The sequence below is a fragment of the Colobus angolensis genome, unplaced genomic scaffold (assembly GCF_000951035.1).
Source record: "Colobus angolensis palliatus isolate OR3802 unplaced genomic scaffold, Cang.pa_1.0 Scaffold130, whole genome shotgun sequence".
Lineage (NCBI taxonomy): Eukaryota > Metazoa > Chordata > Mammalia > Primates > Cercopithecidae > Colobus > Colobus angolensis.
This window is the reverse complement of record NW_012114253.1, coordinates 2,742,724-2,753,745: the sequence shown is the minus strand read 5'-3', so window position 1 is coordinate 2,753,745 and position 11,022 is coordinate 2,742,724. Positions and strand designations below refer to the sequence as shown.

The following is an 11,022-nucleotide window of genomic DNA, read 5'->3' as shown; positions in this document are numbered from 1 at the left end:
AACTCAGGAGGTGGAGCTTGCAGTGAGCCAAGATCATGCCACTGCACTCCAGCTTGGGCAACAGAGCAAGACTCTGTCTCAAAAAAAAAGTAAAAAAAAAAAAAAGTACCTGTCTCTGCCATCTCCACGGCCCATGGTAGGATTGTCCTAAATGGGATGCCCAGTCCCAAGCCACCTCAGTCCTGGTGCTGGGCTTCTGTGGGGCCACAGGGACCAGGACCTGTCCCCTCTTCCTCCTGTTTTAGCCTCACCCAGGCCCCTCTAGGGACTGTCCCAAGGTAAAGAATCCCTGACTGAGGGCAGAGCTGCCTAGGAAGCCTGATCAAAACGCAGACCCTAGAACTTTTACTCCACAAGTCCCTAGGGAATTCTGATCATTTGTCAGGTTTGGGAACCACCGGCCTGGGTCACTGCATTCATTTTACAGATGGCGGGGAAACAGGCCTGAGTGTCCCGGTCACCCAGCACATGTGAACCCCATGCCCTTTCTCTGCTGTGCTGTCCTCCGAGGGTTTGGGGGCCTCCTTGAAGAAGGCACCGCTCTCATCTCTGAATCTCTTTGAAGCCTCCCTCCCCCGTGCTTTTTGCATTGAGGGGCTTGGGTGAAACTCACTGGGGCGAGTCGCCTGCAAGTGGAATCCTTTGACACAGACTGCCCTGCAGCGCCACCTTTTGGCAGATCCTGGTATTGTTTTAGTATCTCGCTCCATCCTATAGCAGGGGAATTGCAAATGGTTAAGTGCTCAGCTTTGATTGGCTCCTGCTTGACTCGTGTTGAAGTGGGGCTGGGGGCAGTGATCTGTGTAGAGCCCTCGTGGATTCAAGTTTCTGGTGAGGCATCTTAGAAAGCAATACTGTCTGGTTCAGGGTCAGTTTTTTTTTGCCTGAGGTCTGGCCAGCCAAGGTGGCCCAGGAATTCACTGCAGGCCAGGTGCGGTGGCTCACGCTTGTAATCCCAGCACTTTGGAAGGCTGAGGCAGGAAGGTGGCTTGAGCCCCAGGAGTTTGATACTAGCTTGGGCAACATGGCAAAACCTGGTCTTTACAAAAATTAGCCAGGCGTGGTGGCAGACGCCTGTAGTCCCAGCAACTTGGGAGGCTCAGGTGGGAGGATCACCTGAGCCCAGGGAAGTCGAGGTTTCAGTGAGCCATGATCATGCCACTGCACATATTTTCTCAAAAAACAAAACCAAAAAGAAATCACAGCAACGTGAAAGTTAAGGCTAACTTTTCAAACATCAGCATCTGACAGCGGTTGTAGTGGCTTTCCGGGAGACATGGTGTGTGGCCAGCCCCTCGAGGGCTGCGTGGACAACTTTTTGTGTGTTTTCCTGGATGGCCCACAGCAGCAAAGGGAGAAAGGGGGTAGTAATTTTTCAACACTTGACATGTGCTTGAACACTTCGTAACGGCAATCCTGCGCCAGGCAGTGGTACCATCTCCCCTTTTTAGGTGAAGAAACTGAGGCACCGAGATAAAAAGTAACTTGCTCAAGGCAACATAGGAAGTTGTAAAACCAACACATATGGAATGTGTATTATCTGCTAGGCCCATTTAATATCTCATCTGACTTTACAGATATCCATCTGATGTAAGTACCACTCCCAGCTCCAATTGTGAGATTCAGAGGGGAGAAATAACTTGTCCAAAGTTGCACTTGGTTAGTAAGCTGGAGAGCTGGGATCGCGCCAAGGAGTTGGATGCCAGAGTCCATGTTGTGACACCACTGCCCGGTCCCCTGCACCTTGCTGTGCCTCACCTGGCACCTGTGCTCTATTCTAGGGCTCTGGAGGCTACGGGCATGATGCTTCGGGTCCTGATGGGGGCTGTCCTCCCTGCCATGCTACTGGCTGCCCCACCGCCCATCAACAAGCTGGCACTGTTCCCGGATAAGAGTGCCTGGTGCGAAGCCAAGAACATCACCCAGATTGTGGGTCACAGCGGCTGTGAGGCCAAGTCCATCCAGAACAGGTAGGACCCAAGGGGTGGGTGGGGGGATGCGGACAGGGGCCCAAGAGGGAGGAAGAGGACCGGGGCTGCCCATCCCTGCCTCCCCGACATTGACACAGGCATGTGACCTCTCCTCCCACAGGGCGTGCCTAGGACAGTGCTTCAGCTACAGCGTCCCCAACACCTTCCCGCAGTCCACAGAGTCCCTGGTTCACTGTGACTCCTGCATGCCAGCCCAGTCGATGTGGGAGATTGTGAGTACTGCCTGCCTGCCCTACCCAGTCTCAGCCTGGAGCCTGCCCCGGCCTTGGCCTTTCTCCCCAGGCTCCTGTATTCCAGCAGATGACCACAGGGGCTTAGCAAGGCCCCGCTGTGTGCAGGGTGAAGGGCTTGTGCTGGGGATACAGACGTGGGCCTCCCTACAGGATGGTTCAGGAGTCTGACACCAACTTGTACAGGACAGGGATGTTCCCGAAGTTCCATTCTGATGTCTCTCATGGGCTGAAGTCCTTTCAGGGCTTCCTGTTGTTATAGGATGAGACCAAAATCTTTGTCCTGTCCCGAAAACCTGGCATGGCCTGGCTCAGTGGCCTTTCCAGCCTCCTCCTGCTTCCCGCCCTCCTTACTAGCTTGATGCTTAACACAGCCGCCTGCTTTCAGTTCCTTGCACCTGCTCCGTTCGCTCCTACCCCAGGGCCCTTGCACCTGTTCTTTTCCCTGCTTGGAACACCTTCTCTGTCCCCCTTCTCCAGTTCACTTCTATTCATTCTTCTGCCCTTGGCCCAAGCAGCGTTTCCTCAGGGCCCCTTTCCAGGCCCCCTGACTGGGGCCCCACCGTTGGCTCTCAGAGCACAGTGTGCCTCCGCTTCGAGCGCCTTTCACACCTGCAGTCTTCTACCTGCAGCCGGGTGATTTTGACAGGTCTCTTCCCCCCACTAGACTCTGATTTCCTTGAGGGAAATGTGTCTTTGTGTCCCCAGAGCTGGCACAGGGTAGGCACTCTGTGGAAGGGAGGGAGGGAGGGAGAAGGAAAGAAGGTACTTAGACGGGTGACGATAGGGGCAGAGTAAGAGGCAGCTGGGGTTCCTGCAGGGCGAGTCGCAGCCGGGCTGGGCTTTGGGATGAGGTTCTTTTGAGGAAGCGAAGTCTAAGCTCAGACCCAGAGGCACAGTTTGGGGCAAGTGGTCGTTGGGGGGTTGGGGAACCTTCCAGGCAACGGGAACAGCATGTGCAGTCCCTGAGGCAGAGCCCAAGCACAGGATTGGTAAGAGTGGCGCAGGGTCGGGGTAGGGAGGCCAGCCAGCCGGCGGCACCGGAAGGTCCTGGGTGGCCTTAGTGAGGGGTCAGGGTTTGTCTCCAAGTGTGGGGGGATCCGGGTGGTGGAGGGGGTGGATTTTAGCAGGGGCAGGCCACACTGGATTTCCCTGTGGCTGCCGGTGGGGAATGGGTGGGAAGGTGGCAGGACTGGATGTGAGGAGACGGCTCTGGTGGCTTGTGCAGGGGTTCAATTTCCCCCTCCCCATGGGACCCTGGAGCTAACTGGGCATCACAGGTGGGCTCTGGGATTCTTGGTCCCATGAGGAAGTATTACCCTCGGGGCTTCCTCGCCTGCCCCAGGCCTTTGGAAACATGCCACCCCTTCCCTCTTGCCGTCTGCAGGTGACGCTGGAGTGCCCGGGCCACGAGGAGGTGCCCAGGGTGGACAAGCTGGTGGAGAAGATCCTGCACTGTAGCTGCCAGGCCTGCGGCAAGGAGCCTAGTCACGAGGGGCTGAGCGTCTACGTGCAGGGCGAGGACGGGCTGGGATCCCAGCCTGGCACCCACCCTCACCCCCATCCCCACCCCCACCCTGGCGGGCAGACCCCTGAGCCCGAGGACCCCCCAGGGGCCCCCCACACGGAGGAAGAGGGGGCTGAGGACTGAGGCCCCCCGACTCTTCCTCCCCTCTCATCCCCCTGTGGAATGCTGGGTCTCACTCTCTGGGGAAGAGTCAGGGGAGAGGCTGAAGCCCCTCTTTGGCACTGGATGGACTTGGATACAGACTCGGACTTGGAATGCTGCCCGGTTGCCATGGAGATCTGAAGGGGAGGGGTTGGAGCCAAGCTGCACAATTTAATATATTCAAGAGTGGGGGGAGGAAGCAGAGGTCTTCAGGGTTCTTTATTTTGGAGGGGGGGTGGTCTCTTCCTGTCTGGCTTCTAGAGATGTGCCTGTGGGAGGGGGAGGAAGTTGGCTGAGCCGCTGAGTGCTGGGGGAGGCCATCCAAGATGGCATGAACCAGGCTAAGGTCCCTGGGGGTGCAGATGGTACTGCTGAGGTTCCGGGCTTAGGGTGAGCATCTTGCCAGCCTCAGGCTGGAGGGAGGGGCAGGGCTAGAAAGACCACTGGCAGAAACAGGAGGCTCCGGCCCCACAGGTTTCCCCCAGGCCCCTCACCCCACTTCCCATCTCCAGGGAAGCGCCGCCCCAGTGGCACTGAAGTGGCCCTCCCTCAGCGGAGGGGTTTGGGAGTCAGGCCTGGGCAGGACCCTGCTGACTCATGACGCAGGAGCTGGGAGCCAGGCTCTCCAGGCCTTTCTCTGGCTTCCTTGGCTTGCCTGGTGGGGGAAGAGGAGGAGGGGAAGGAGGAAAGGGAAGAGTCTCCAAGGCCAGAGGGAGGGGGACGACCCGCCAAGACCACCCCTGAAGATGAGCATCCCCCTCCTCTCCCTGTTAGAAATGTTAGCGTCCCCCAATGTCCCCCAAGTTCTAGGCCCCCCAAAATGCTGGAGCCGGCCGCCCTCTCCCAGGGATGCTCTTTCTAAATGTGGATGGGTGTGGGAGGGAGGGGTTACCTCCCTTGCCCCAAGGTTCCAGAGGCCCTAGGTGGGATGGGCTCACTAAACCTCGGGGAACTCCAGGACAAGGAGGACATGGGACTCGCATGGATAGCCAGGGTTCACTTGGGCTCTCTCTAGCTCCCCAGTTCTGCCTGCCTCCTCCCTCCCAGCTGCACTTTAACCGATAGGTGGGGACCTGGGGGGAGGCCAGGGCAGGCAGGCCATGAAGAGAGCCCCTCTGTGCCCAGCACTGCCTGCGTCTGCTCTTCAGTACCCAGGGTGGCTGCCAGCCCACCGCCTCCTGCCTGGGGTGGCCCGGCCCTCCCGGCTGTTGTGACGCGGGCTTCTGGAGCTTGTCGCCATTGGACAATCTCCCTGACGGACCCTCAGTCTTCTCATGAATAAATTCCTTCAACGCCTGTGTTCTCCTCCTCACTGACTGGCTCTGCCGACCCAGGTTCTCCAGAAGTGCCGGCAGTGAAGCCCAGGGGTAGCAGGGCCTGGGCCCAGGCAGTGGGGTGCTGAGCAGACCTGCCTGGCCCCCAAGTGTCACCGCTGTCTCTGCATCCTTGTGGCCCTCTCCCTGGCTTGCCGTGTGCACCCCTGGCTCCTGATCCTCTGTCTCCCCAGCTTTCACCTCTTTCCTTTGGTGCCGGTTTCTGGCCTCGCATACACCTTGGGTGGGCCTCCAGAACGGGGCCTCATGGATTTTGGTCCCTCGTCTCCTGGGCTTGCCTCATGCCATGTCTTTTCACCCACACAGTGGCCCAGGATCAGCCCTTGCCTGGGCCTGGCCTGCCCGGTCCCCTGGGAGAAGGGGAAATGGTCAAAAGTATTGGTTACAAATTAATATATAAGGCTGGGCCCTGTGCTGGGTCCTTGCCCAGTCCGCACCAACGCCCAGTGATGTGGATGTTGTCCTCATTTTATAGATGAGGCATATAAAGAGCAGGCGCTAGTAAGTCATTTTCCCAGGGTCATGCAGTGAAGAGATGTCCTCAGCGGGACTGGAACTCAGGCATCGGCTCATGGCCCACACCAAGCTTGGGCACGCCACCACTCATTCGATCACTCAGCAAGCCCATAGTAGGACATTTCACCTTTGTTTTACAGGGTGGGACACGGGCTCTGGAAGCACAGGTGACTCACATAAGCTCACAGTTCCCTTGACTCCTGACCTCACATCTGGACACTTAATGGCAGCACAGTCTTGGGCAGGACCTGCCTCCATCCTGTGTCTGGAACAAAGCTGGGTATGCATTCATAGATAAAGAAATAAGGGCTGGGCACAGTGGCTCACGCCTATTATCCTAGCACTTTCGGAGGCTGGGGCAGGAGGATTGCCTGAGCAATAAAATGTGATTCCCTGTCTCTATAAAACATCAAAAAATTAGGTGTGGTGGCACACGTCTGTAATCCCAGCTACGTGGGAGGTTGAGGCGGGAGGATTCTTTGCTTCCTAGAGGTCGAGGCCGCAGTGAGTCATGTTCGTGTCACTGCACTCCAGTCTGGGCGATAGAGTGAGAACCTGTCTTAAAAAAAAAAAAAAAAAAAAAAAAGGAGAAAAGGAAGGGGAAGGGGAACAGGAAGAAAGGAAAGGAAGGAAGAAAAAAGAAGCTTATAAGGGTGTGTTGGAAATAAAGCAATACAGCAGGAAGGTGGGTTGGCCTGGCTGCTGCAGCCTGGAATGCCAGTCAGAGTTCAGACTTCATTCCCTTTGCACTGAGGTGCCCTAGAGGTGTCTGTGCAAAGCTGGGATTCAGGAGACTAAGCTAGGTTGCAGGAGGGAGATGCTGCGGCCATCAGGGGTGACTGCAAGGGTGTAGGCGGGAGAGGATGGGGCCAGTTATGTCAGGCGGTGGAGTTGGAGAGGCAGGGCCGTGAGAAGCGCTGCTGATTGGATGTGGGAGCCCAGCGAGAGGGAGTAGCCTGGCTTGAGAGAAGTCAACTGAGAAGCATCCCTTGGTGCGCCACCTTGCGGGGATGGAAGGAATTGCATACTGCATCCTCCGCCAGTGAGGAGCTTCTTAAAGTCTTTTTTTTTTTGAGAGGGAGTCTGGCTGTATTGCCAGGCTGGAGTGCAGTAGCGCGACCTCGGTTCACTGCAACCTCTGCCTTGCGGGTTCAAGTGATTCTCCTGCCTCAGCCTCACGAGTAGCTGGGACTACAAGCGCGCGCCACCATGCCCAGCTAATTTTTGTATTTTTAGTAGAGACGGGGTTTCACGATGGTCTCGATCTCTTGACCTCGTGATCTGCCCGCCTCGGCCTCCCAAAGTGCTAGGATTATAGGAGTGAGCTATCGTGCCCAGCCTGGGACTTAAAGTCTTCACAAGGGATTAACACTGATAGCAGCGCAGATAGCAACGCAGGCGCCTCGCTTTCCACTTGGTTTGCCTGTATGGAGCCAGCTCTCAACTGGTTTTCTTCCTCTGCTCTAAGCCTCTGAGGAGACTGAGTCTGCTTGGGTTCATATCTTAGCTGGACCACTTCCTAACTATAGTCTTGAGCAAGTCACATAAGATCTCTCCGAGGCTCACTTTTCCTACGTGCAAAATGGGGAATAATGGTCACACCTACCTCACTCAGGGTCGCAGTGAGCGTTACGTGAGTCAGTGCACATGTAGAGTTCGGGACATGCCTGGCTTTAGTAAGACCTCAATGGATGTCAGCTGTTATTATGATTGAGAATGAATGGCCCAAGCTGCAGGGTGTTGCACTGATAGTTTTGTTTATTTAGTCATTCATTGAACAGATATTTATTGAGAGCCTAATATGTGCCAGAGCTCCAGCGTGAACCAGACAGACAGATCCCTGCCTTCAGGGAGTTTACGCAGTTGTTCAGTGCCTTCTGGCGCAGAGCAGCTTTGGGCCAGCTGGCAATCTCCCTGGGGCCTTGATTTCTCCATCTCTGTCATGAGGAGCTTGCCCCAGTCCTCATGTACGGACAGGCATGGAGGTCTGGGGCAGACAACTCCCTAAAACTTAGCTGTTCCATAGTAGCACCTGCTATCTCCTGTGGGGAGGAAGCTCTCATGGCTAGAAGTAATCAAGCAAAAGCTGAGTATTCTTGAAAGCCCTCTTTACCCTGAAATGTTAAGAGGTCTAGGACTTCATTATTTCATGACCCAAATGACAGTTATAGGAGCATACACACGAAGCGTCTATAAAGGTCTCAGCCAGGTATAGGACTCATGCCTGCAACTCTAGTGCTTTGAGAGGCTGAGGCAGGAGAATCACATGAGGCCAGGAGTTTGAGACCAGCCTGGGCAATACAGCAAGACCTTGTCTCTACAAAAAACTTTAAAAATTTAGCTGGGTGTGGTAGCGCACACCTCTAATCATACCTACTTAGGAGGCTGACGTAGGAAGGTAGCTTGAACACAGGAGTTTGGGGTTACAATGAGCTGTGATAGCATCACTGCCTCTAGCCTGGGCCACAGAGCGAGACTCTTGTCACTAAAAAAGAAAAAAAAAAAAGTCTCAAGTTCAAGATCATAACAGTATGGCCACAAGGTGGCACCACAACCCTGGCCCAATCTTAAAATAAAAATTTAAATTTTAGTACAGATCATATTCTAACAAACATCAGCGGATCCATCACCCAGAATGAACAAATGTTAAAGTTATTGCCAGGTTTTCTTTAGTTTTGTTTGTTTGTTTGAGACAGGGGTCTCGCTGTCACCCAGGCTGAAGTTCAGTGGCTATTCACAGCTGTGATCCTAGCTCACTGCAGCCTTGAGTTCTTGGCCTCAAGCAATCCTCTCACCTCAGTCTCACAAGTAGCTGAAACTAGAGTCACGCACCACCACGCTCGGCTAATCCTTAGGTCTTTTTAAAAAATAAAATATATCAAGTATTGTGGAAAAGTGAAAGCAGAAAGACTAATATTCTATACACTACGTACAGATTTTTACAAAGCAACATTTATCAGGCAAAATTTTTTACTCATCCCATTCACAGCTCCACTGGCTTGGTTTCATAGCAGCAGAGAATTTGAGAGGCTTTGCATAACTTCACAGAGCAAGTGGCAGACTCTGGATGATGATCCCAGGTTGCTGGGCTCCCAAATCCTTCCACACAGCACCTCTCAGGGTTGTAGTTGTCCACGTCAGAAATCCCTGGGCTCAAGGAGTTGGCACAGAGTTGAATGCATAACGATTGTGCTGATGGGAACACTAAGGCCAAGAGCCAGCATCTTTTTTTTTCCCCCAGATGGAGTTTCGCTGTTTTTGCCCAGGCTAGAGTGCAGTGGCGTGATCTCAGCTCACTGCAACCTCTGCCTCGTGGGTTCAAGTGATTCTCCTGCCTCAGCCTCCTGAGTAGCTGGGATTATGGGTGTGCGTCACCACACCTGGCTAATTTTGTATTTTTAGTAGAGACAGGGTTTCATCATGTTGGCCCGGCTGGTCTCGAACTCCTGACTTCAGGTGATCTGCCCGCCTTGGCCTCCCAAAGTGTTGGGATTACAGACGTGCGCCACCGCACGCATTTAATCCCCTCAGCAACTCTGTGAGGTGGGTGCTGTATTGTTCTGCTAACTATTACAGAAGAGAAAACTGTGACCCAAGGAGATGGAGCCACTGGCCCCGAATCCCAGCGCTAGAATGAAGCTGGGATCCCAAGCCAGGTCTTTCTGACTCTCTGCCCAGGCTTGCTGTACTACATTCTGTTCCTTGGGGGCATGGCAGAAGTCATCACAGTGGTGCAGTGTGGTAGCAAGGAGGAAGGACAGGCCTCCTCTACCTGCTTAAAAGATGCTTCTGTGCGCAAGCCTGGGGCTCTGAGCACCAAATAGCGGCTTAGAGTCAGGGGGTGGGTGCTGCAGGCTCTGAGGTGCCTGCGGGGAGGTTTTTGACCATCTGTGATGGGCTGTCTTTGCCATGGGCATCGAGCAGATCTGAATTTCGGTTCCACTTCACCACTTGCTGCTGGTGATCTGGGGCAAGGCCCTTGGCCTCTCTGAACCGCAGTTTAACATCTACCTCTCAGCATTATTGTGGGGATGGGAATAAATAGCTGGAGGAGTAGGAAAGCCCCTGGGGACATCGCAGGAGCCTTCGATGTGGAAAGTGTTATTTTTCTGTTTCTGTGGAGAAAAAATGATCCCACCCTGTTCTCTTTATACTACTTTTTCTTTTTCTTTCTTTCTTTCCTTCCTGTCTTCCTTCCTTCTCTCTCTCTCTCTCTCTCTCTCTTTTGACAGAGTCTTGCTATGTCACCCAGGCTGGACGACAGTGGCACAGTCTTGGCTCACTGGAACCTCTGCCTCCTGGGTTCAAGTGATTCTCCTGCCTCAGCCTCCTGAATAGCTGGGATTACAGGCGCCCGCCACCACGCCCAGCTAATTTTTGTATTTTTGATAGAGACGGGGTTTCACCCTGTTGGTCAGGCTGATCTCGAACTCCTGACCTCAGGTGATCCGCCCACCTCGGCCTCCCAAACTGCTGAGATTACAGGCGTGAGCCACCGCGCCAGGCCCACTTTCTACGTTGATTATGCTTATTGTTTATCGTCTGTCTCCTTCCACCAGAATGTAAGCTCCATGGAGGTGCGGATCTTTGTTTTGGCCACTGTAGTGTCCTGATGGGTCAGAACAGTGCCTGACTTCTAGTGGATGCGCCTTAAATATCTGTTCAATGAATGAATGAATAGAGTCCACAGTATTAACCTGCACAGCAGTGTTAGGCAGAGACTCTTCTCAGCCAGAGGGGAGAGATACAGAGGGAGGTCACACCCAGGGGAAACCACACCCCATGCCTCTGCCTGCAGCGACTCTAACCCACCTGGCCTGGGGGTTCTCAAAGCTGTTCACGCTCTGTTAGACTAGGAGCGCCAACAGTTCAGGGACTTCATCCTTAGTGCCTGGCCCCTTTGGCGATCAGGATGGTTTCTGCAGGGAAAGGTTAGCTTCTTGCTCAAACTAACGATGAAGAATGCCCAGAATTACTAACCCATTTTACAGATATGGCAACTGAGGCCCAGAGAGGTGTCAGGCGATTTGTCCAATATTTCCCAACTCCTGGCTCCCCTGAAGGCCTGGTGACCCCCTTGTGAGTGTGCAGGCACCCATTAGGGAGCAGTCCCTGGATAAAGGCAGGTCACAGCCCCCTTCTCCGAGTTCCACCTGCGCCGCCGCCACGTGTGGGTTGGGAAGGGCATCTGGGAGTGCGGGGGCTGCCACAGCCCGGAAGGTGACCCCACGCAGCTGGGGCGCTCGGATCTTCCGCCCACAGGCCCGGGGTGCCGGGACCCC

The 11,022-nt window shown here is 54.5% G+C and overlaps 1 protein-coding gene across 7 annotated transcripts in view; it reads left to right on the top strand.

Annotated features, from left to right (window-relative positions):
• Positions 1-5,187, top strand: part of LOC105506012 (neuroblastoma suppressor of tumorigenicity 1) — an 18,215-nt gene extending 13,028 nt beyond the window's left edge. For 6 of the 7 annotated variants that reach the window (XM_011934015.1, XM_011934017.1, XM_011934011.1 and 3 more), the window contains exons 2-4: positions 1,782-1,970; positions 2,092-2,203; positions 3,609-5,187. In XM_011934015.1, the coding sequence (XP_011789405.1) occupies positions 1,801-1,970; positions 2,092-2,203; positions 3,609-3,872 (546 nt within the window). In that variant the 5' untranslated portion in view covers positions 1,782-1,800 and the 3' untranslated portion in view covers positions 3,873-5,187. The remainder of the gene's footprint in view (positions 1-1,781; positions 1,971-2,091; positions 2,204-3,608) is intronic. The other variant, XM_011934018.1, reaches the window with a different exon arrangement.
• The last annotated feature ends 5,835 nt before the right edge of the window (positions 5,188-11,022 follow it).